Source organism: Calliphora vicina, chromosome 1, assembly GCF_958450345.1.
Source record: "Calliphora vicina chromosome 1, idCalVici1.1, whole genome shotgun sequence".
NCBI lineage: Eukaryota > Metazoa > Arthropoda > Insecta > Diptera > Calliphoridae > Calliphora > Calliphora vicina.
In genome coordinates this window covers 15430955-15455978 of record NC_088780.1, presented here as the reverse complement: position 1 = coordinate 15455978, position 25024 = coordinate 15430955, and the positions used below count along the sequence as shown (strand labels likewise).

At 31.6% G+C, this 25024-nt stretch overlaps 6 protein-coding genes across 6 annotated transcripts; 4 read left to right on the top strand and 2 right to left on the bottom strand.

The window, feature by feature from the left end:
* The first annotated feature begins 830 nt into the window (after nt 1-830).
* On the top strand, nt 831-1558 carry Dhfr (dihydrofolate reductase). Its single transcript, XM_065499124.1, has 2 exons — nt 831-987; nt 1047-1558. Exons 1-2 carry the CDS (start codon nt 908-910, stop codon nt 1528-1530), a joined length of 564 nt encoding a protein of 187 aa, XP_065355196.1. The 5' UTR covers nt 831-907; the 3' UTR covers nt 1531-1558.
* On the bottom strand, nt 1539-2116 carry Sdhaf3 (Succinate dehydrogenase assembly factor 3). Its single transcript, XM_065499125.1, has 3 exons — nt 1977-2116; nt 1814-1923; nt 1539-1752 (listed from the first exon to the last, which is right to left on the bottom strand). Exons 1-3 carry the CDS (start codon nt 2056-2058, stop codon nt 1561-1563), a joined length of 384 nt encoding a protein of 127 aa, XP_065355197.1. The 5' UTR covers nt 2059-2116; the 3' UTR covers nt 1539-1560.
* Nucleotides 2117-3635: 1519 nt separating this feature from the next.
* Nucleotides 3636-8249, top strand: Hsc70-4 (Heat shock protein 70 cognate 4). Its single transcript, XM_065499123.1, has 2 exons — nt 3636-3798; nt 5943-8249. The coding sequence occupies exon 2, from the start codon at nt 5943-5945 to the stop codon at nt 7899-7901; it is 1959 nt and encodes a 652-aa protein (XP_065355195.1). The 5' UTR covers nt 3636-3798; the 3' UTR covers nt 7902-8249.
* A 2773-nt stretch (nt 8250-11022) lies between these two features.
* On the top strand, nt 11023-12033 carry Gip (hydroxypyruvate isomerase-like protein Gip). The gene has a single exon (XM_065499122.1). The coding sequence runs from the start codon at nt 11102-11104 to the stop codon at nt 11885-11887; it is 786 nt and encodes a 261-aa protein (XP_065355194.1). The 5' UTR covers nt 11023-11101; the 3' UTR covers nt 11888-12033.
* A 1320-nt stretch (nt 12034-13353) lies between these two features.
* LOC135948833 (uncharacterized) lies at nt 13354-14794 on the top strand. Its single transcript, XM_065498287.1, has 2 exons — nt 13354-13483; nt 13540-14794. Exons 1-2 carry the CDS (start codon nt 13405-13407, stop codon nt 14664-14666), a joined length of 1206 nt encoding a protein of 401 aa, XP_065354359.1. The 5' UTR covers nt 13354-13404; the 3' UTR covers nt 14667-14794.
* Nucleotides 14795-17173: 2379 nt separating this feature from the next.
* Nucleotides 17174-22311, bottom strand: Amt (Ammonium transporter). The gene is made up of 6 exons (XM_065498770.1): nt 22152-22311; nt 18860-19145; nt 18647-18792; nt 18326-18575; nt 17962-18193; nt 17174-17898 (listed from the first exon to the last, which is right to left on the bottom strand). Exons 1-6 carry the CDS (start codon nt 22309-22311, stop codon nt 17206-17208), a joined length of 1767 nt encoding a protein of 588 aa, XP_065354842.1. The 3' UTR covers nt 17174-17205.
* Nucleotides 22312-25024: the final 2713 nt, after the last annotated feature.

Here is a 25024-nt window from a genome sequence, read left to right as displayed (position 1 = left end):
TTAACAATGCCCACAGATATGTTACAGTTTTACAGCACTGTTATTTGAAAGCATTATGCTACTTTTAAATCAGCCGTTAAAATCGTTATATTTGAATTCAAGTACAATTTCGTAACAATATATTTTATGTTTAAAAAAAACTCCAATATCTTAATGCGATTTTAGAAAAAATAATCTTAATCTGTGATCACTCATATTTTATACCAACATTATATTTTTAAAATAAAAAACTCAAATATTTGGAGGTTACATACTGATTTGGGGGTTATTTTTCGTCATCTGGCGTCGGTCCAATTTTTTGAATTAAACAAAAAAATGTGTGCAGTAGATTACGTAGAGATACTTAAGAATCAAATGCTACCATTTGCTGAAGATGAAATGCCTATTGTCTGGGAGTTTATCCAGGGTAACGACCCGAAGCACTCCTCTAGTCTTGCTAAGTTGTGGTTTCAAGAGAACAACGTGCGTGGAAAAAATTACTCAAAATAATTACACTTAGGAATGTTGATTTTGCATTTACATAGATTTTTTTACTAATACATTCTCAGCACATAGGTTTTCGACAACTGAGTTAGGTCTTTGACAGGAGAGTTTCCGATCTATATATATTTATCTATGATTTAAACATTGATTAAGCTTAACTATGTTTAAAATTTTATAAATTAAATTTTATTTACAAACTCATAAACTGAGTTTGTAAATAAAAAGTGTCGTCCCTATTATTTTTTTCAACACTGTAGACAATAAGATTTTGGCAACACTTTTACTATACATTTACCCGCTCATTTTTGCGAACATTTGTTTATAGGATATCATAAATCTTGATCAAAACAAAGATAAAGAAAGGTGACAAATAGAATTTTAATTCATTAATTTTAGCGTGAAGTGCTCTGCAATCTTAAATAATATGTTAAAGTTCAGTTTAATTGTGGCTGTATGTGAAAATCTGGGCATTGGTATTAAAGGAGACTTGCCCTGGAAACTGAAGTAAGTTTGATGTTATACTAGAAATAAAAAATGTTTTAATTAACCAATAATACTTTAAGATCCGAACTTAAATACTTTGGCACCACCACAAAACGTGTTAAGGATGCCAGCAAACGTAATGTGGCCATAATGGGTCGTAAAACCTATTTTGGTATACCGGAATCAAAACGACCACTACCTCAACGTTTAAACATAGTTTTAAGTACTACTTTAAAACCCTCCGACCTGCCCAGTGATGTGCTATTATATCCAAATCTAGAGTCGGCGATGAAAATGTTGGAAGAGGATGAAAAATTAAAAAAAGAAATTGAAACTGTTTGGATTGTGGGTGGCAGTGGTGTTTATGCTGAAGCCATGGCTTCACCACGTTGCCATCGTTTGTATTTAACCAAAGTTTATGCAGAATTTGAATGTGATACATTTTTCCCAAACATTCCCCAAGACTTCAAAGAAGTCGATTTGGACGAGGAGACTCCGCGTGGTGTGCAAGAAGAAAATAATATTAAATATGAATACAAGATATTGGAAAAACAATCGGCTTAAAGCAAAAATATATAAAATGTAATTAAAACTTTATTTGTTTTTAATATCATCGGGTGTTATAACATCACCCTCTATGCCTTTAGCGGCTAACATTAGTTCGTAAAGCTGCACTGCCTGGTCATCCTTTAACATTTCCACAGTTTGTGCATCCAATTCATCGCCTATAGTGCCTTTAGGTTTACCTCTTAAACCTAATTGTTGACTTATCGTCACAGCGTATTTCTAAAAAAATAATATCGTTATTAATTTATTATATTGTATTAATTCCTATGAGTTCGCCCACCGCCCATTCAGTCATAAATAGTTGTGCCTCCATTGGTGTGCATTTTAAATGTCGCCGGAACTCATCTTTCACGTATTTATCTCCCAGTTCGCGTAATTCATCTGGTAGACCTTAAATATTCCATATTCAAGCAGTTGCCTTTAGAGTTAAATGAGAAACCTACCTCTGTGTAGTCTCAATACTGTTTTGTATAGTATACGTACTTTTTGTGGGTGCGACAATTGATTTACAATAATTTTGGACATAATGTTAGTTGTTTTATTAACAATTTACTATATTTTAACTAAATTCACGTAATTTGTTCAAAATAAAATTAAAAAAATTTTAAGCATTACGAATTTATAATGGGTTACAGCAGGGGAGAATTCATTCATTTTTTATATAAGGAGTTTGACATATTAATGTTGGGGTGAATTGTTTTTATAGGTGGAACTTGACATTTCACAGTATAAATGCTATAATTAGCTGTTTTCTCGATGTCACCTTATTAAATGCTACTTGAATGAAAATTGAGGTTATAAAAAACAATAACAAAAAACAGCTGTTGAACAGTGTTGGAAAACGTAAAAATTGTAATAGCAAAAAACAGCGTTGCTCTATTAAATCTAGGGATACATTTTTACTGCAAGAAAATCAATACGGGATGGACTTAAAAATATGTACATACACTTCATTTAATCGCAATTTAAAACTCATTCTAGCTATTCTTAAACTAATTTTATTATAATTTTTCATTAGATGTATCGACATTTTGTGTTGTTCATTAACACCTTAAAAAGGATTTGTTTAAAAATCTTTGCTAAGATAAAAATTATATTCATTCGCCAAAAACTGTTCAAAATATCTATTACTGCATTAAAAAAATCAAAACCTGCTTTGTATTCTCCAATATGTTCTGAATTATTTTTACAAAGTTAATTTTTCGCCCAAACAGTTGTACTGTAAATAGAGAATAAAATCTAAAATGAATCCCAAAAATTTCTATAGAACTGTAAAATTTCATTAAAAACCATTCACAAACAAAACTTTATATGTTGAAAAGTAAATGTTTGACAAATAAGAGGTTTATAAAATTTCATTAGCTTATAGGTGTACATAAATGTTTGACAAATTTCATTTGTTAGAATTTATCAGAGTCAAAAAATGTTTCATTTGTCACAGCAAAATTATAAATTTTCTCCCCATAGGAAAATTATAATTTAAAATAGTACTTTGCTACCGTTTGGCACACGCTCTATGATTTAAATAAATAATTTAATTTATATTTTCAATTTTGTCTTTCTTTTAACAATACATACATCGGCGTAAGTCGATTAAGGTCGACTTATCCCTCGAACGAACTTTTATATTTTTGAATAGTCGACTTTTCGAATTTTGCTAGTCGAAAAGGTAGATTTTTTATATTAAATTTTTGTTGTAAACATTTTATAAAACACACCATATATTTTTTATATTAAAATGTGATATAAGGTCCATTTTTCATAAATACAAAGTCAAAGAGTAGACTCTTTAAAAATTAAAAAAACTCATTTTATATTTTTTTATTTTTGGTACTAATTGTAAAATTGTTTACAGAAAATATAAATTGTTAAATTATAAAATAAATAGATTCAATTTGATATATTATTTGTTTAATTCTATTGCCGTTTTACAGATTTTTTTTAAAAACAACGTTTTTCTAGCAGTTCCTTCATCTACTACTATTTCCATGGAACCCTGTGGGCAAGAACATGCTAGAATATTTTTTTTTACAGCAGTTGCCCTTTTTTACAAGCGTGCGCGCCATCTTCGTTGTTTATAAAAGCAAGTTTCGAACGCACCGCCGCCATTCCTTAAAAAAGTGTGAATTTGACCGAACGTGTGACTGCCGCACATAAATTATAACACACGAGTAGAATCAATAAACCAAAAAAGTAAATTTTTTTGGAAATAGGTGTACAACATTTTTACGATTAAATATACATTAAACAAATAATATAAACAAGGTAAGTGGACAAAAAAAAAACAAGAATAATTTAACTATTATTATGGAAGTAAAAACAAAATGGAAAAAACTTGACATTGAAAATGGAAATTAAATAAAAAAGTTTGCAATAATTTTAAAATGTATAGAGAAAAAAAACACGTGGGGTGGAACGAAAGTAGTTATTGGTTTTTCTCAATAATAAGGTTAATTTGTGTATGTAAGGGGGGGAAAAGTGTATTATATTGAATTGGTGATGAAATTGTAACATTTAACAATTTATAGTCTTTGTACTTCATGGAAGAATGAAAAAAAAACATGCGTCATTTACGAAGTATCTGGAAAAAGTGGAGAATTTTTTTTTTCAACCATGACTCATGGTTTATTAGTATAGTAATAACATTTTGGCAAATAAATAACAAAGAGAACTATATTTTTATATAAACTAGAGATTTTCTTTTAATAATATAATTGATTAATTAAGAAACCTCATGTTTTTTTTTTTCATCATAATTGTATCTAATTTGTGTAGAATTTTTTTTAAAGACAAAATCTAACCTCCCTTTTTTTCATTTTAAGTGTGTTTGTGTGAATTCCACTGTTAACCAATACATTTTCATTAGTATTTTTCTGTATATATTTCCATGTATGCACTTTGTGTTTTTCTTTTTCCTCCCCTCATTGTACAGCAAAGTTTGTTGATTTTTCCTATCTTTGTTTTGCTGTTGTTGTTTTAGGGCCTTGGTAACAGTTATGTACTCATAACGACCATTTTACTACGTTTTTTCTTTTTTTTTACATTTCTACTACGATTAACCCCTAAATGACCCATAGTTTTTGTATATCCGTTATCGATAGTTTTTCTTTAGTGTTTTTTTTGCAACGGAAATTGTGCTGCAGCTGTCATTGATTTTTCTTTTGTTTTGATGACAAAAGAACAGGATGCCAGATGTTAGTTACATATTTCTTTTTTTTTTTTTTAAAAAAACTAAAATAAAACTTAATTTTTTAAATTTGCTACCTATAATTTTTCATAGTAAAAATATAATAATCAGCAAATGTAAGTTGAGAAATACAAAGAAATATTATTTTTTGTTTTTGTAAACGAAATATGAAAGATAAGCAAAAAAAAAAAAATTGCAAGAGAAACTTTATTTGCATAAATTAAAACACATTTAAATAATGGAAATACAAAGTAAAAAGTTACATGACCTTTAACCGATTTAAAAAAAAAAACGAAAACCTAAACAAAAATAACACCATATTAAACAAACTTTGGACTTCATTTTATAAAACAAAACGACAAGTATTCTTAGTATTCTTTATACCTATACAAATTACATACGTTTCAAAACGTTTTGTATACAGAATATGTAGTTTTTTATGGAAAAAACTATTTTCTAAACAGTCAATTCATATATCAGATAGGTATTCAATAATTTCGTAAAATAAGGGCTTTATTTTAAAAGAATTGGTTAAGTTGGGTTTTAATAATCAGTTGAATATTAATCATTTCTAAAAAACTTTCCACCATAGAATAACAAACACGCTGAAACCACAATAATATATAATGAAATCATACATAATCGTAAAATTTAAACAAACTTAATTAGTCATTCACCCCTAATTGTGGTTGTTTCACAAATGTTAAACAGGTTTATCAATTCCACAGAATGATTAACAACAACAAACACCACAGAATATAGACTTGTATACACAAAATTCAAATAACAACGCAGAAATATTACACTGCGGCTTTATTTTTATGAATTCAAATATTTGGTTTTTATATTTATCAGTTATACTAACAATTTCATCATTTTTTTTTTATATAAATATAAAAACTACGGTTTTCACTAAACCACAATGGTCGTTAATCAGATCATGCATAACCTAATGACAATGCAATATAGCGTTCAAAAATTCGAATTTTAGTTTAAAAAATTTTCGAATTATACAATTCATGTGGCGACCAGCCCACCATCAGGCGACATTTAAATTCTATAATGTAATAAATGGTTTGATTTAAATGATAGTTTATTTTCTTCCTTTTAGAGCAGAGTTTTTTTATTATTATTTTTTATTGAAATTTTTAAATATTTTATTTCCGTATTTTTTTTTTTCAACCTTTTGTTAATTATATTCGTTATTTTATTATTCTTTCAGATGTCTAAAGCTCCTGCTATTGGTATTGATTTGGGTACAACCTACTCTTGCGTAGGTGTATTCCAACACGGTAAAGTTGAAATTATTGCCAACGATCAGGGTAATCGTACCACACCATCATATGTTGCCTTCACCGACAATGAACGTCTTATTGGAGATGCAGCCAAGAATCAAGTCGCCATGAATCCCACAAATACCATCTTTGATGCTAAGCGTTTGATTGGTCGCAAATTTGAAGATGCCACCGTACAGGCTGATATGAAACATTGGCCCTTCGATGTTGTCAGCGCTGACGGCAAACCAAAGATCCAAGTTAACTACAAGGACGAGAAGAAGACCTTCTTCCCCGAAGAAATCTCATCCATGGTTTTGTCTAAAATGAAGGAAACCGCTGAAGCTTACTTGGGTATGACCGTCACAAATGCTGTCATCACTGTTCCAGCCTACTTCAATGATTCTCAGCGTCAAGCCACCAAGGATGCTGGTACCATTGCTGGTTTGAATGTTTTGCGCATCATCAATGAACCTACCGCTGCCGCCATCGCTTACGGTCTCGACAAGAAGGCCGCTGGTGAACGTAACGTTCTCATTTTCGATTTGGGCGGTGGTACTTTTGATGTATCCATCCTCTCCATCGACGACGGCATCTTCGAGGTCAAGTCCACAGCTGGTGACACCCATTTGGGTGGTGAAGATTTTGATAATCGCCTAGTCACCCACTTTGTCCAGGAATTCAAGCGCAAGCACAAGAAGGATCTTACCACCAACAAGCGTGCTTTGCGTCGTCTACGCACCGCTTGCGAACGTGCAAAGCGTACTCTGTCCTCCTCCACCCAGGCCAGCATTGAAATCGATTCCTTGTTCGAAGGTACCGATTTCTATACCTCCATCACCCGTGCCCGTTTCGAGGAGTTGAACGCTGATTTGTTCCGCAGCACCATGGACCCCGTCGAGAAGGCTTTGCGCGATGCTAAGCTCGACAAGGCTCAAATCCACGACATCGTCTTGGTCGGTGGTTCCACCCGTATCCCCAAGGTACAAAAGTTGTTGCAAGATTTCTTCAACGGCAAGGAATTGAACAAGTCCATCAATCCCGATGAGGCTGTCGCCTACGGTGCTGCTGTACAAGCCGCCATCTTGCACGGTGACAAGTCCCAAGAAGTCCAAGACTTGTTGTTGCTCGATGTTACCCCCTTGTCTTTGGGTATCGAAACCGCTGGCGGTGTCATGAGCGTTCTCATCAAGCGCAACACCACCATCCCCACTAAGCAAACCCAAACCTTCACCACCTACTCCGATAACCAACCCGGTGTATTGATCCAAGTCTACGAAGGTGAACGTGCTATGACCAAGGACAACAACTTGTTGGGCAAATTCGAATTGTCGGGCATTCCCCCAGCACCACGTGGTGTTCCCCAAATCGAAGTTACCTTCGATATTGATGCCAACGGTATCTTGAACGTCACCGCCTTGGAACGTTCCACCAACAAGGAAAACAAGATCACCATCACCAACGACAAGGGTCGCTTGTCCAAGGAAGACATCGAACGCATGGTCAACGAGGCTGAGAAATACCGTAACGAAGATGAAAAGCAAAAGGAAACCATTGCCGCTAAGAACTCTTTGGAATCATACTGCTTCAACATGAAGGCCACTTTGGACGAAGACAACTTGAAGAGCAAGATCTCTGAGTCTGATCGCAACACCATCATGGAGAAGTGCAACGAAACCATCAAATGGTTGGATGCCAACCAATTGGCCGATAAGGAAGAATACGAACACCGTCAAAAGGAATTGGAAGGTGTTTGCAATCCCATCATCACCAAATTGTACCAAGGTGCTGGTGGTGCTCCCGGTGGCATGCCTGGCGGTATGCCCGGTGGCTTCCCAGGCGCTGGTGGTGCCGCCGGTCCCGGAGCTGGTTCCGGTGCTGGCCCCACCATCGAAGAAGTCGATTAAATACCAAATCGTTGATGATGCAAAGAAATATAATAAAATATATAACTATAACATCTTTTTTCTTTCATCATTACTTCTCATCCAATAATATATTATTATGTATTCCAAAAAATATACTGCTGCTTGGATTTTAAATTAAACCTTTAAAAATCTACAACCAAACAACAACAACTGCTCTTCGTATTATATTGTCTCATCCATCTAAAAACATCCCCCCTCAACAAAAAAAATATAAACTAATTTAACATCTTTTTAGTAAAATTACAATGTTTGCTGCTTGCATTGAATTTCCAAAAAACAATTTAAATAAACTATTTCAAAAATTTAAATGAAGCTAAAAAAACAAAATACGTGTTATTTTCTGTATTTATTATAAAGGAAAAGGGTCTGATAAGAATTTCGTTTAATGACAAAGCTTAGGAAGTAGTAGTAAATATATGGGATAGATGATACATTTGTTATTGAAACTGGAAATTAGTAAATAAATTTTAATAGGTAAAATTTTGATTGAAAAATCATTGATTCAACTAAATATTTCTTAGAAACTTTCAAAATCTCACATGTTTTAAAATTCGTTTATTCGACTGCTTGATGAGGGGAAATTTCCAGTTTTCCATAAGTAAATATGTACACACTTCAAATGTCTTTATATAAACATTTTTTTATTACGCTGTTCTAGAATAGGTGTGACGCAAAGATTAAAATTAACATGAAACAGTTGGTCGGATTCACCTTGTACTTTGGGATTTGTGTGTGAGTGTGTGTGAACAAACGATGGGGTTTTTTGTGCTGGATGCACGTGGTATATACAAAAACAAGCATGTTTTGTGTATTATTTTTCGCACATTTTTTTTTGGAATTAGTTTTTGGGACACATGGAAACAAACGAAAATTCGATATATGCAAAATAGTAAAGCATTTGTCCCAAAAGAGAGATGCCACTGTATAGTTGGGTAGGAAACGTCTTTAGGCAAGGTTGGCACACGTTACCGCTAAGCCCCCAATAGCTCTAACATACCGTTACCGAAATAATCGAACATATCTTTATTTCAAAACATATTTTAAATTGAAAATACAAATTTGTGTTTTCCATAATTGAGTTTATTGAAATCTTTTAGGTCTTTGACAGGAGAGTTTCCGCTCTATGTACAAAGGTTCCACATAAAATTTGATTTTAAAAAGTTTAAAATTTTTGTATGAAAAGCACTCAGTATTTAAATAATTTTTGAGTGTTTTTCATACAAAAATTTGAAAGGCCCTTAAAATTGTTTATGAATAAGGCCATTAGTAAATACCGTTACCGAAATAATCTTTTTTTTTAAATTTTATATCTGGGCAACTTTTAAATCGATAAAGATATGTATCTGACATATCTTTGCTTCAAAAATAAAATTCTAAAACTAAATTTTTGTGAAAAAATTTTAAATAAACTAAACTTATAAAATAGTTCCATCTAAATCTGTATTTTGATTTTCATTATAAATTAGAAACTATATTTGACAGATCTTTGCGTTATAAAGCCTTATATTTTGTTTGAGGGCCGTTAAAATTTTAAGAGAGCTGGAGCTAAATCACCGCATTCGTAATCGAATCAGCTATCGTATCAAAAAGTAATTTCGATATCGTTTATAATAAAATGTACTAAATTTCTTGCTCAATATCGAATGCCATAATCTCAAATAACAAAATTACCATTCATTTTACTCGATATCGAATGCGGTAATTTGGCCCCTGTGCAGAAACATATATACTTTTAGATAAAGATTGAATGAAAACAATTTTTGATGAACACTTTTATGAAAAGTGAAACCAATATTTGTTGGTGAAAAAAATTCGGATTAAAATAAGTAAGACAGCTGTGCCTAATCTTATATACCCTTCACAAAATTATACATTAAAATAAAAATTTTTAGGTAAACAAAATTTTATTTTTTTTTTCAAAATTATTTTTTTATTTTTAAAATTTTTTTTTCAAAATTATTCTTTAATTTTTTTTATTATATGTAAAAAAAAATGAAAAAAAAAAATTCAGGTTAAAAATATTTTTCCCGATTTTGAACCATTGTAGGTTCAACTTACTATGGCCTTATATACATATATCATTGCAAAGGACTTTGAAATATCTATCATTATATATCCATATTGTCCACCATGGTTGTCCTGGTTTATTCCTTATATCTCAGCCATTTGTGGGCCGATTTTCTTGATTTTTTAATAGCAACTGAACAGAGACTATAGCGGATATAATGATGTATGGGGGCTACGGAAAGTTGATTTCAACATACAGACGGTCATGGCTATATCGACACCGCTACCTATAATGATCCAGAATATGTATACTTAATGAGGTCGCAAATGAATAATGTAGAAATTACAAACGGAATGACAAATTTATATACATTTTGTAATGGATTTGTCGATTATTCGAACTTATTGCTGGAAAAAGTTGAAATCGATTACGTTATACCTAAAATGTCGAAAAGTCGATTAAAAAAAAAACCAAAAAGTCTTATATGTAGTCCGTAAAAGGCGATTTTTTTATTTTTAAATTTTGTTGTAAAACTTTTATAAAATGAGTTTTTCTCATCAATAAATCTAGCAAATGAAAAATAGAAAATATTGGAAAAAAAATCGAATTTTCATACGGGCTAAGTCTAACGGAGTGAAACTAGGGTCGTTACGGATCTAATATCCAATTATTGTGAGAACGAATGAGGTGTTGTAACTGACTGCCTTTATAACCTAACATTTTCAATAATTTTGTTTATATTTTAAAAAATAACGTTAATTTTTATATCATATAATCATCGCGTTGCCAATTATTTTGTTAATTTTTAATATTGTCAACATTGATGGAAAATTTGGTACTATTGTATTTTTATAGTGGTTTCCCTAAAAATATTTTAAAATCTAAAATTTCCATGTCTGATTTATATATTGGAATATATTACTGGTGGAGAATATTTTGGTAGCAATGGCAATAACGAAGAAATCGCTGGAATTCCCGGTAACAGTTAAAATACCGCTGGTTTCAAAATCTCTAAATTTGACGAGAAAATCGCTAAATTATCATCATTGATCAGGGAGATAACAATAACACAAACAATTTAACGTCTTATCTCTGTTTACATTTTCACTTACAGATAGTACGTTGCATTTATATAAAATTTTACAACAAAAGACGTAATATAATATCAAAAATGGTACTCAAGTTTGCGGCAAATTTAAATTTCCTATTCACGGAAGCCTCCACCATAGCCGAGAGAATACATCTTGCCCATCGTGCTGGTTTTCGTGCTGTGGAAATACCATTTCCCCGTTCGGAAGAAGAACAAGTGGCTAAAGCTAAGCAAGAGACAGGCATACAAATTGCACTTATGAATGTAGCGCTGGGAACAGAGGAAATGTCTTTAGGCTCATCTAGCTTGCCAGGTGCGGAAAATCACTTTAAAACTCATCTCAACGAAACCATTGCATTGGCCAAGAAACTGCAATGCAGTAAAATACATATAATGGCGGGACTGGTGAAAACCTCAACAATCGAACAACATTTAAAAACTTATCAAACGAATTTAAAATATGCTGCCGGTATATTAGAAAAAGAGAATATAGTGGGCTTAATAGAGCCCATTAACAGGTATTCGGTTCCCTCATACTTCATGAATTCCTATGAAGTGGCTTGCAATGTTTTGGCCAGTGTAAATAGTAAAAATTTACGCCTGATGTTGGATATTTTCCACTTACAATTGATACGTGGTAATGTTACACATGCCTTTGAAGATTTGTCGGATCTCATAGGGCATATACAAATTGCCCAAGTACCCAATCGCCATGAACCGGATCATGTGGGAGAATTAAACTATGAATATGTATTTGAATTAATTGAAAAGTTGAACTACAACGATTGGATCGGTTGTGAGTACAAGCCCAGGTCGAATACAACAGAGGGCCTGCAATGGTTGGCAAAATATGGCCTGAAATTATAAGATGCTGGTCATTTTTCGAATTTATAAATATGTATTGGCTTCAATTACTCTTATTAAGAATATTGTGGATAAATTAATTTGTATATAAATTGTAAATATTTGTTATTGCTTGATTTAATTGAATAAACTGTTTTTTTGTAAATAAAGTCCACTTTATTATTCAAAATAAATCATTAAGTAATTGGAAAAAATTATTCATATTAGTTTTATTCCAGTACTACACCTATTTCCAATAATATTTCGGAATATTACAATTATATTTCACAATTTTTCTATTCTATTTCAGAATTTCCTATTTGTATATCAGAAATTTTCTAACATTAAAGGAAACTTTTTAAAATATTTAACTAATTGGTCGAAATTTCATAAAAATTAAATTTATAAAAGAAAGCTGATTTTGTATGGAAATTTTGTTTCATAAACCTTTTATCATAAATTTAAAATTTGATTATAAATTTGACAAAAAAGTATTCAAAACAATGGAAACTTAGGTTTCATTTTTACATATTCAGTAGCGCTATTCACAATCTTGTGTATTTAGATTTGCAAATTAACAATTGTAAATATTTTCCATTAATTGAAACCACAACCATTGAAGTGGTTGTAGAACGTTAAAATAAACATACGGTTCGATATTTATTTTTATACCCTTCAGCTTCGTGAGAAGGGTATATATAAGTTTGTCATTCCGTTTGTAATTTCTACATTTTTCATTTCCGACCCTATAAAGTATATATATTCTGGATCCTTATAGATAGCGGAGTCGATTAAGCCATGTCCGTCTGTCTGTCTGTCTGTCTGTCTGTCTGTCTGTCTGTCTGTCTGTCTGTCTGTCTGTCTGTCCGTCTGTCTGTCTGTCTGTTGAAATCAGTTTTCTGAAGACCCCAGATATCTTCGGGATCCAAATCTTCAATAATTCTGTCAGACATGCTTTCGAGAATTTTGCTATTTAAAATCAGCAAAATCGGTCCACAAATGGCTGAGATATGAGGAAAAAACCAAGACAACCTCGATTTTTGACCAATTTTTGACCTATATCTGGATTACTAAGACATTAATATAGACAATATGGATATCTAATGATAGATATTTCAAAGACATTTGCAACGACGTATATAAGACCATATTAAGTTGGACCTACAATGGGTCAAAATCGGGAAAAAAATTTTTAACCCGAATTTTTTTTTTTTCAAAAAAAAAAATTTTTTTAAATTTAAAAAAAAAAATTTTTAATTAAAAAAAAAAAAAATTTTAATTTAAAAAAAAAAAATTTAAAATAAATTTTTTTCCAAAAAATGAAAAAAAACAACTAAAAAAAAATTAAATTTATTAAATTAAAAATATTTAAAATTTTGAAGTATAATTTGGTGAAGGGTATATAAGATTCGGCACAGCCGAATATAGCACTCTTACTTGTTTAAAACTAACATTTGTTGCATATCTGTAATAATCTGTGAAACTTGCAACACGAAATTCACATCTGATTGTCAAAAAAAAAAATTTGTTTTCTGTTAAAAATGTCTAAGATAAGCTTAAATGAACAATTAGTAGACTATTTAATAGACGAAGCTGCGGAAGAGATTGTCTTTAAAGAAGGTATTGAATATTTCAAACAAAACTTTATGTATTTATTAGCAATTCTTTTTATTCAGATATGGAATGTAATGATGACGCAGTGGAAGAAGTTTTAGATGAGCTGGCAGAAAATTTATATGTTCTAATGGAGTGCCGTCGAGCATTTTTTTGCGCAGTACCTAAGTCGGATATTTGGCGTGATAATATTTTATCAACGTTGGATGAGGTTAGATTCCGGCAAATGCTAAGAGTTGATAGAAAGCAATTCGCGATGTTGTGCGACTTAATAAGGAATAATGCAGAGTTTACAAAGGCCCATTCTTGTAAACAATTTTCTGTCGAATTACAACTAGCAGTAGTACTTTACCGTCTGGGCTCGTCAGGAGAAAGCGCATGCTTCAGGAAAATTGCAACTATATTCGGGTTGGGAGATGGAGGAACCATAACGATAATAACGAAGAGAATCTTCAAAGCATTATTATACCTTCAACCGGAATATATTTACTGGCCAGAAGAGACTGAACGATCCCAAATAGTAGCGGATACATTTGACGAGCTCCCTTTTTGCATTGGGTATATTGATGGAATTGAGATAAAATTAGCAGAATCACCAATCAAAAATAAGACGTTGTACTATTCTAAGAATCACATATATTCAATAAAAGCACAAATAGTTTGCGACTACAACAGTAAAATTCGACATGTAGTAGTTGGGCACCCTGGAAGCTGTCATGATGCCCAAATTTATAGAAATAGCTCACTCTTTAAACAAAAAGAGCGGTATTTTTCCTCACATCAATGGTTAGCAGGTGATTCAGCATACCCATTATCAGGTACATTAATTACTCCTTACCGTAGTAACGAGCGACAGCTTAACAAAAATGCCCATATCGCTTTCAATTTACGGCATAGCAAATACAGGGCTAGAGTGAAGCACTGTTTTGGAGCCTTAGAAGAAAGATTTGGGAGCCTTAAACAACTTCGAATGCGTCTTGCCAACAAAGATAGTCATAAATTGTGTTGCGACTGGTTTCTTGTTTGCTGTGTTCTCCATAACATTTTAATAAATGATTGCTCATGTTCAAATGAAACAAGTTTATTTCAAGAAACCGCTACAGAAGATTCTAGTGATACTGAAGATAATTTTTCTAATAATTCTGGTGAAATGAAAAGACAAGCCATATATTCATTAATGTTTTCTTAATTGAATTTATTTACTAAAGAAATCCAATATGTATTTTTATAGTACAAAATTTTTTATTTCTGAAAAATAAGTAAATTCATTTATACATATAACAAAAACTAAAAAATAAACTAAAATTAAAAATTAAATGTAGTTATACACAATTTGAAATGGTGCAGAGTAAAGAAAAATTAGTAAATTCATTTATAAAATGAAATCTAAAATGAAAAATACTTATACTTAGTACAAATAAAATAAAAAAAACTATTTTTGCGATTGGCACTTGTACTTCATTTCAATCTCAAATTTTTGTACGCGTTCATCCTTCTCAATTTGCAAAATTTTTAGTTTTTCTTCTTTCTCCAACTGCAAGACTTTAAAGTTCATTTCGCGGTTTAATTTTTCTTCCTCTAGCTTTAATTTTCTGTCACTCAATGCAAGATCCTTTTCATGCTTCTCTTTTTCCCATTCCAATCTAATTCTAAACATTTCGGTTCTTTCTGCTTGGAAGGCAGCAAGGTAAGCAGCTGATGACATTGGAGCACTTTTTTTCAATTTCTCTGCAAATTCTTTGACTTTTTTAGGAACACTTTGCGTAAAATCAGTTGATTCTGGCGATTTTGCAGCTGCTGGAATGTCGCAAAAATTAGCTGGAGACGAAGTGCTGGTCTCTTCATCTACGTCGTACGTAGTATAAGCTTCATCAACAGTTAAAGAGGATTTCAGAATTGATTCGGTAAAGGATTCGTTTATTCCATTAAACTCTCCACTGTCAATCACCACGAAGTCGTCATTTACATTTTTTTCTCCAAAAATTTCGTTGAGTTGCTTATAGTAGGGACACATTTGTAGAAGTTTGCCTAAAATTTACAAATTTAAAATCATTTTTCTATATTTCATCAAAATTCACTTGCCTTCAACGTTTGAAGTTCCCGCATCTGAATCAAGTAATCCGGCATCCGTAGATTTACGCCAATCATTGGCTTTTTTGAAGGAAGTCTTTAGATGTCTTACCTTCCACCGAATTAGCTCCCATGTTGCGTCAATGCCACTTATTTCTATAAGTTTTTTATAGAAAATTTGGGCCGTTGGTGCCTATTAAATTTAAATTAATGAATAAAATCTGTAATTGCAGGCGCCCACAGCAGGAGCACTTGTTGAGGACTTTTTGCCTAAAATTTGCTTCAAAGTTTCTTACCTCTATTTCCGGAGCCTCTCGAAGATAACATAAAATTATTAAAGTGTCCTCCTCGGTCCATTTTTTATTGGGTTTATCCCTCTTTATTCGTTTTTTAACAATTTGACTTTCCATTTGTTTTTATTTTGTTTAATTTTTTTATACCCTTCAGCTTCGTGAGAAGGGTATATATAAGTTTGTCATTCCGTTTGTAATTTCTACATTTTTCATTTCCGACCCTATAAAGTATATATATTCTGGATCCTTATAGATAGCGGAGTCCATTAAGCCATGTCCGTCTGTCTGTCTGTCTGTCTGTCTGTCTGTCTGTCTGTCTGTCTGTCTGTCTGTCTGTCTGTCTGTCTGTCCGTCTGTCTGTCTGTCTGTCTGTTGAAATCAGTTTTCTGAAGACCCCAGATATCTTCGGGATCCAAATCTTCAATAATTCGGTCAGACATGCTTTCGAGAATTTTGCTATTTAAAATCAGCAAAATCGGTCCACAAATGGCTGAGATATGAGGAAAAAACCAAGACAACCTCTATTTTTGACCTATTTTTTAACTATATCTGGATTACTAAGACATTAATATAGACAATATGGATATCTAATGATAGATATTTCAAAGACATTTGCAACGACGTATATAAGACCATAGTAAGTTGGACCTACAATGGGTCAAAATCGGGAAAAAAAATTTTGAACCCGAATTTTTTTTTTTAAAAAAAAAAAAATTTAAAAAACAAAAAAAAAATTTTTAAAATTTAAAAAAAAAAAATTTTTAAATTTAAAAAAAAAAAATTTTAAATTTAAAAAAAAAAATTTTAAATTTAAAAAAAAAAAATAATTAAATTTAAAATAACAATCGAAAAATTTTTTTTTTTCAAAAAATTCAAAAAACAACTGGAAAAAAAATTAAATTTTGTTTACCTAAAAATATTTAAAATTTTGAAGTATAATTTGGTGAAGGGTATATAAGATTCGGCACAGCCGAATATAGCACTCTTACTTGTTTTTATTTACTTATAGTCAGCTGTCTGTCGGTTTTCAGTTGTTGTGTTGCAATTTCTTGAGTAAATTTTTATACTCTACACTACCATAGTGGGGAGGGTATGTTGGGTTATTGCTGATGTTTGTAACGCTCAAAAATATTGTTCCAACACCCACCTTAAAGTAAACTTTTTAATCAAACTACAGGTCAAAATTTCAAAGATACTTGGACAAGCTTTTCTATTGCCCCAAGCACAAAGCCTATTGAATTACTTTAAATAAGTAATATCCCGTTGAAAAAATGCGCAAACTTCATTTCAGTTAGTGTTTTATTAAATATTTATTAAAGTGCTTAAAAATTAAACATTATCATGGGGTAGTAAGTCTTACATTCATTAATCCAACCAAGCAAAATTAGTATCCTTATCCTTGTCAGCCTGATCAAATTGTTTATTCGATATTATGGGCAACTCATTATTATTTGGTTTATAATAACCCGGCACTACATTCGAGGCAGCCTGATTATTAATGTGCACGGTTTTTAATTTTCTACTAAAAACATTGCCCAGGCTACCTTTCCTTTTTATGGGCGTTTTAATGTTGCGCTTTATAATATGATCCTCATCGCCAGCATTGTGAAACGGTTTGGGTACATGAGGACCCATTTGATGGAGATACGTTTGCCATTGTTGTAATTTATTATCGGCCGCTCTCAGCTGGGCCAAAGACCTTTCATGGCCAGGATTCAAACCTATGGGTTGGACGCCAGCCACTGCATTAAGATCAATTTTAATGGGTGCCAAAGCGGAAATGGCTCTTGAGAGGCCAATTTGAGAATGACGTATGCGATGTTCCATGAGATCAGCGCCCAATAGCTCTTCATTAGGATCCATGCGGATGGGTATGATTTTGTTGACAATATAGAGCAGCAAAAAGGTGGAACAAATACCCCAGCAGGTAAGACACAGGGCGGAGAGTGATTGTATACCCAATAAATACCAGCCGCCACCTTTGAAGAGACCTGAACGACCCTTGGTTGTTTCTAGAGGTACGGGATTGTCGGCAAAAAGGCCAACAGCTAGGACTCCCTGTGAAAATCAAACAAATAAATAAAGTAAAATAAACAAATAATTAACTAACTAATAACTCACCCATATACCGCAGACACCATGAACTGAACTGGCACCAACGGGATCATCTACCCCTAAACGATCGAATAAAGGCATGGTTAAGACACATAACAAAGCACCCAATAGGCCTATTAGCAAAGCTTCCCAGGCTCTATATAAAAAGCAGCCGGCTGTTATGGACACCAAAGAACCCAGTACACCATTAATCAAATCGATTATATCCAAACGACCATCATGGCGCCAAAGGGAATAACTAAAACAAACATTTTTAAATATAGATACTAAAGACAGTAGTTGTCTTTATACTAAAGACAGTTGTCTTTATACTAAAGACAGTGTGTCTTTATACTAATGACAGTTGTCTTTACACTAATGAAACACCTACACACAACTGATAATGCCACCACCAAAGGAACCCATCATGGTCATAACTGCTGCCCGAGCAGCATACTGCCATTTCGAACCGCTGACACCATAAGTACTGCCAGAATTAAAAGCCAGCCAACCCCACCATAAAACAAACAAACCCATACAAGCATTGACGGGATTACCCAAAGGCAGGGGATCATAACCATCCGCATAGCGACCCAAACGTGGTCCCAGCATAGCAGCGGAAGCAAAAGCCGCTGTGCCACCTATAATTAAAACAAACAGAAACAAATAAGGTCAATTGTTTTACAAAACAAACGTCACAAGCACGCAATACCAATTAAATGTACAGGACCACTACCCGCTATATCAACAGCTCCCAAATTGTTTAGAAAACCATGTTCGCCCCACACCCAGCCGCTGGGTATGCAATAGATGATGGTATTTAACAAAGAAAACAAACAATATGCTTTAAAATTGCAGCTAAAAATAAAAACCAAACAAAATAGTTAGCTAATTCACACATATTTAGGCCATTACAACCACTTACCGTTCTGCCATAGCTCCACTAACTATGGTAGTTGCGGTGGTGGCAAATGACAGTTGAAATAGAAACGCTGCAAATATTTGACCCATTAAAGGATCATCAACAGGCGGATCGAGCAGGAAATCACCAATAGCTATAAATGGATTTGATAGAGGACCTCGTCCATAGCTCATGCCATAGCCGAATAGCCAATAGGTGAAACCACCCAAAACTATGTCTATCACATTTTTCATCATTATATTGACCTCATTTTTAATGGAAACACAACCGGACTCCAGCATACCAAAACCTGAAAAGTAATAAGAAAGAAATAGACGGTCATTTATAGTCACTTTCCATAGATTTGCAACAATTTCCATGCCCATTTCCCTAACGATATTGCGTACATCTGAAATATTTTTTTAAGTTGGCCTCGTTATTTTCATATATCCGAATTTTTTGATTAACAAATCATATGTTTCTGTCGACCTGATCTGTTCGTTTCATAAGTCTTCTCCATAAAAATGTATACACAAAGATTAACTTTTGCAAGATTACTTATTGACCTAAAATATGCCCAAATCTATCACAAATACTGTCTGAATTGTCTATGTTGAATCATACAAATAGGTTTATAAATGGATAAGAGAACATTTTTGTTAAAAAAAATTATTAAACTATTTTTGGTCAAAAACAGGTCAAATGTGGTTCATGGTTATTTGTTATATCTTGGACATTTGTGGGCCGATTTCTCGATTTTAAATAGCAATCAAACCAGGACTATACCCAATATATTGGTGAATCCATCATGTTTGTAAGTTATTTGGGGGCTTCGAAAAGTTGAAGGAAAAGTATCATTAAAGAAAGCTCTTACATATATTTCATATTCAAATGAAACACGTAGTCTGTTACACAGTCTCATTCACTAATTGTCATTTATTTGGAATAACGCCCAGTTCGAGTTTCCAATGATCCCGTTTGTTTAATTCTAATAAGAGTTATCTTGCTATCGCCCCTAAAAAAGTCTTATTTCTAAGAAAATGGAAAACTATTCCCTCCATTTTAAACGATGTTATGTATCCATACGCTGAGATAAATATGCCTGTAACCAATGACGTATGAGTAGCCTGCTCAATCGCCAGATCTCAATTACATCGGAAACGCATGGAAAATTGTGGATCACAAAATACGGACTCAAAATTATACCTCTATGAAGCTTTATCAGATGCGATTATAATGGAATAGCAAAATATTTCAAAGGAGTTGATTAATTTTTTAATTGGTTCAATGCAACGTCGCTGTGAAATAGTAATAAAAAACAATATCCCAACAAAATAATGAGTCATTAAAAGAGCCAATTTGTGTACAAAATGGAAATGGAGAGATAACTCCTCTTAATATCGATGTTATGTGACGTTGTCTAAACATAGACATAATCTTAATAAGAATCCTATCATCAATACCAGTTCGAGTTAATGCTATTTTGATAGCCGAAGATTTCAAATTGATATCCAAAAAAACTCCAATTACATTTACTTAGAGAAATTTTTCAATACGGTGATCTGTGTAGAGCAGATTTTGTAGGTCCGCATAACTCAGTCTATTTCTAATAGTTTTAATACAAGATTATTTCCAGAGCTTTTAACATAACACCAGATGGACTAACCCCCATTTTCTCAATATCTGGTTATCGTTTAACGATAAACCTCCAATTAACATTTTTTTTGTATGAGAACTGTCAATTTATTGTCACTATAAAAAATAATCAGAGATTGAGAATAATGAGAGATTGGGGGTAAATAGTTTGCCGTTTGTTCAATCCCGGGATTTCGGGATTGAAAATTTTGCGGAATTCCCGGTAATTATTTTCCTTAGTTTTATGTGATTTTTTTGAACTTGATTTTCTCTAAAAGATGCTTAAAGCTCCAAAACAAATGCAGAAGATTCATACAAGAAAAAAGATTACAAGATTAAACCCAAATAGACCAATAAATAACAAGTTCATTACTCAAAATATTCCAAAAACTCGTGAAAAGTCACAAAATTCTATCCGATCGAAAATGGAGTTCTTTTACTATTTTGCTTTTTCACAAAGAATAATGATAATTTTTATAATAAAACCGTGGAATTGAATTTTGTTTAATATTATTGGGTTTTCTTCCAGTTTTAATTAACATCTTTATTTAATTTTTGATTTAATAAGCAAAACAATGCAATTCAATGGAAATTGAACCCATTCCGATATAAATGACAAATGATGACAGGTTTGTATATAACCAAAATTAGAAATTGTGTCAGTTTATCTCTTTATATTAATTTTTTACTGTATTTTTTTATATGTATCCAATTAAATTTTAAAACCAGACTTTTTTTTAACGAAGTCTACATTCATAAAATTGAATAATTTGTGCTAGGCGGGAATTCCCGGGATCCCGGGAAATTTCAAACTGAATCCCGATTTCCCGGGAAATGAAGTGCGGGAAAAGAAAAATTCTAATTATATACGAGAAAAAAAGTATATCAGCCCAATTATGAAAAAAATGCACCGAGAGTTTTTTTCCTTTTTCCGATTTTTCCTATTCAAATTTCTATATACATAATCTTAAATACTGTTAGCTCTAAATACCTAAATTATCCATAAATAATTTTAAATTATGAAAATACAAATTGTTTAATTCAATAACTGACTTTATTGAAATATAGATTATTTAATTTAATATAATACCACCATAACCTTATTTTTATATTTTGTAAACTTTATTAATGATTAAAGTCAGACCAAAATTACCGTTACCGCCAAACTACCGCTACCTAAATAATACAAATTAGCATTACCGTTACCTTTTAACCATTTCGAATCGGTAGCCAACTTTGTTAATAAGTCTGGTGTTAAATTTCGGACCTGGTTTAAAAAAAAAATCAAGGTCGTATAAAAAAGGGCCTCAAATTGATAGTAGTTGTGGTTTCAGTAATAAAACGTATATTTAGGACAGACAGACAGATAGCTTTCATAGTACAAGAACACCTCCACCAAGGTTATGTTCGAGTGATATATTCGATTTAGAATATAAAATTCTGATAATACTGTTTCATTTTACACGAATATACCGAGATCAAAGATCAAATTATTTTGGATAATCGATGCAAAAATCAGATAATGTCAAGGTACAATTTATAATGTATGCGAATTCAGTCATGGCTTTACGAAATTCGCCCTAGTTGAAATGAAATTTTCAAATTTTAAAAATTTTTCATACACAAAGTAAAATAATTTCACTTTCAACTCTTTCAAAACCCAATTTAAATAAAAACTTACCTGTTTGCATGGTAAATATAATAAATGATGATGTCAACACCCAATTGGTATCCTCGGTACTGAGATCATAGAGGCCTGGAATAACATAACTGCTATTACGAACAATACCCTTTAAGGCGGTTTGCTGGGAAGCCGTAACATTGGTGACCCTCGAGGTCATCCTACTTGGCTGTTTTTCTTATTTTATTCTAATGTTTCTATTAGTAATATCTTAAGGATGTTTTTAAGTTTTTTTTTTTATAAAAATACAACTTGTCACTTTGAAAGGTCTCTTACTATTGTCGAAATCATTCATCGAATTTGTTAAACCTTTTGAATGAAAATTTGTACTTGGTTAATTTTAATGTTCATGATTTGTTTTCGTTTTCGTTGTTGTTTTTGTCTTTCAAAATTAATTTGAAATTAACTGCCCATTGACCACAAATTAGTGGGGAAAAACGAATAAAAACAAAAAAATTTTAAATAACAATGCTCATGCTAAATGCAAGCAACACGTCAAGAGCAGGATAATACACAGGAAGAAAATGTGAGAGTTTCATTACAAGTTCAAGAGGTTTTGTTTTTCCTTTACGGAATCATAAAGATGTTGAATTGTAATACTGTTCGTTAAATTTCGTGTCATCTACTTCAGCCTCAATGGTTCCTGGTCAAACAAAACTACTGAAGAATTTTGTAAAGTTGTTTTGAATTTCAATATTATGATTTCTAGAAGTTGTTCAATCTGAAAAATATTTAGTAATAAAAAAATAAATTTTTATTTTTATTTGGGTTTAATAGGAAATTTAATTTTGTTTGATTTTCATTAAAAGTAGATTTCACTTTTTATTTTTCTCCGTGTATTAACATGTTATTTGTTTACCTCTATATCTTACCCTGCATGTGCATGCATGCGTTTGCCAACATTAGGAGTACGTGTGTGTAATTTCCTTGTGTTTGCATGTCCTCATGTAAGTAGAAAATTAATCTTAAATTTGTTTTTTTCTTTTTTTGTACTGTAAATGTTGATATTTTTGTTGTTGCTATTTATTTTTTAAATTAACCACATTTTATCTAAACTACACGCAGTTAATTACCATTTAATTTCATTTAAATATCTTAAGTTCAGTAATTTTTGTTCTTTGGAATTGAAAATAGAAATTCAGTTAAACTTTTTGGTTTTTTGAGTAATGTGTTGGCGAAAAATTGGCGCTGAAAAGAAAATGTCGTGAATTATTTTAAATAATTTAAGATTCATTTAAATGGTAACATTGACCGTGACGTTTGTTTGAATTTTTAATATTGTGTGTTTAAATGATTGAGTGAAATTTTAAAGTATCAAAAAGTTAAAGAAATAATACATTATTTGACCCCCACAATGTGACCTTCAATACAAAAGCTAGCAATTTTGTTTAATTTGGGATAACAATGTGAATTAAAAAAAACAAAAATTTTTTTTTTAAATTATAATTTTTATTTTTAAGTTTTATTTTTAATTTTTTTTAAAACTAAAATTATTTCTAAAAAAAATTGTTCTAAAAACTGAAGATGGCTATAGATTCGAAACCGATTCGAAGCGGTAAAATTGTAACTGTAAATCTAATTTGGATTATTTTGGTAACGGTATTTTGGTAACGGTATTATTTCGGTAATTGTAGCTTAGTGGTAAAAGTCTGGTAATTGTAGCTCAAAGGTAATACGGTCTGACTTGAATAATTAATAATGTTCACAATTAAAAATTAAAAATAAGGTGACATAGATATTTACATTTGAATCCATTTATAAATCAATAAACTATATTTTCATCATTATTATTCACAGTAACTGTATTTAGAGGTAATGGTATTTACAATTATAATGGTAACGGTATTTTAGCGGTAACGGTAATTGCACTTAATTGGGTAACGGTAGCTTAGCGATAACGGAAATCGAGCTTGAAATGCATTTAAGTTCTTCATCAAAATAAACATAACATGTTTTATTTTATAACAATGTTTTTTTATTTTTTTTTAATTTAAACAAGAAACTGCATTGCAAATTTAATGTTAAGGAAGTTAAATTAAATATAAGTTTGCTTATAAGTGTGTAAACTTTTTTTTAAATATGAGTGCAGCATTTAAACAATATTATTTAACATTCAAATTAGTCCACCACCTCTTATTGGAATCATTTAATTACTATTCATTTAATTTCCTTCCCTTCACACCCATTTCCGTTTCTTATTGGTTTATAACCTGACTAACTAAATACACCTTAATATACACAGTTGTATATTTTAGTATTCTACACTTGTTCTCTTATTAGTATGAAGTTGTTCTACATTTTTGTTCTCTTACCGAATGACAGAGAATAGTTCAACAGGATAAAATACTATAGTGCTGTTATTAAGGGTACAATTGTGTCATTTTTGTTGTGGCACTGTCGCTTGTTATTGCAACTCTGTTGCTATAATTATTTCCCATAATACAGATCCAAAGATGGATTAAAATAACATGTGGTGTATTTTTAAAGTTCGGCCTCTGATTTAGACCATTACGCATTAAAGACGTGTATATATATCTTAATATTATTTTTTGCGTTTTATGTTTAAAATTCTTTTGATGTTTGTCCTCACAAATTAAACTAGATCTACAGAAGAATATAAGAAAGAAAGCATAAGGCTGGAATTTTATTTTTAAAACAAAAATACCTGACCTTAATTTTAAATTTGTACTCTAAACGAAAAGAAATGATGAAATATAACGATACAAAATTAATTCTTGTAATTCGATTTAACTTTTGAAATCAAATTATTGTTAAAAAATGAGTCACACTACTCAAGATTTTATTCTGAGCTTAAAAAATACTGAGAATCTATTCGTGAAATTGCAAAAACATTAAAGTGGTCCAAAAATAAA

Excerpts from the sequence above, each read along its gene's own strand:
- Hsc70-4 (XM_065499123.1), top strand. The coding sequence starts at position 5,943 with ATGTCTAAAGCTCCTGCTATTGGTATTGATTTGGGTACAACCTACTCT.
- Gip (XM_065499122.1), top strand. The coding sequence starts at position 11,102 with ATGGTACTCAAGTTTGCGGCAAATTTAAATTTCCTATTCACGGAAGCC.
- Sdhaf3 (XM_065499125.1), bottom strand. The coding sequence starts at position 2,058 with ATGTCCAAAATTATTGTAAATCAATTGTCGCACCCACAAAAAGTACGT. Across the intron at positions 1,924-1,976 it reads AGTATTGAGACTACACAGAG|GTCTACCAGATGAATTACGC; the intron begins GTAGGTTTCTCA and ends GGAATATTTAAG. Across the intron at positions 1,753-1,813 it reads TATTTATGACTGAATGGGCG|AAATACGCTGTGACGATAAG; the intron begins GTGGGCGAACTC and ends TTATTTTTTTAG.
- Amt (XM_065498770.1), bottom strand. The coding sequence starts at position 22,311 with ATGACCTCGAGGGTCACCAATGTTACGGCTTCCCAGCAAACCGCCTTA. Across the intron at positions 18,793-18,859 it reads AGTGGAGCTATGGCAGAACG|CTGCAATTTTAAAGCATATT; the intron begins GTAAGTGGTTGT and ends TTTTATTTTTAG. Across the intron at positions 18,576-18,646 it reads TGGTCCTGTACATTTAATTG|GTGGCACAGCGGCTTTTGCT; the intron begins GTATTGCGTGCT and ends TTTTAATTATAG.
- LOC135948833 (XM_065498287.1), top strand. The coding sequence starts at position 13,405 with ATGTCTAAGATAAGCTTAAATGAACAATTAGTAGACTATTTAATAGAC. Across the intron at positions 13,484-13,539 it reads AGAGATTGTCTTTAAAGAAG|ATATGGAATGTAATGATGAC; the intron begins GTATTGAATATT and ends CTTTTTATTCAG.
- Dhfr (XM_065499124.1), top strand. The coding sequence starts at position 908 with ATGTTAAAGTTCAGTTTAATTGTGGCTGTATGTGAAAATCTGGGCATT. Across the intron at positions 988-1,046 it reads GACTTGCCCTGGAAACTGAA|ATCCGAACTTAAATACTTTG; the intron begins GTAAGTTTGATG and ends TAATACTTTAAG.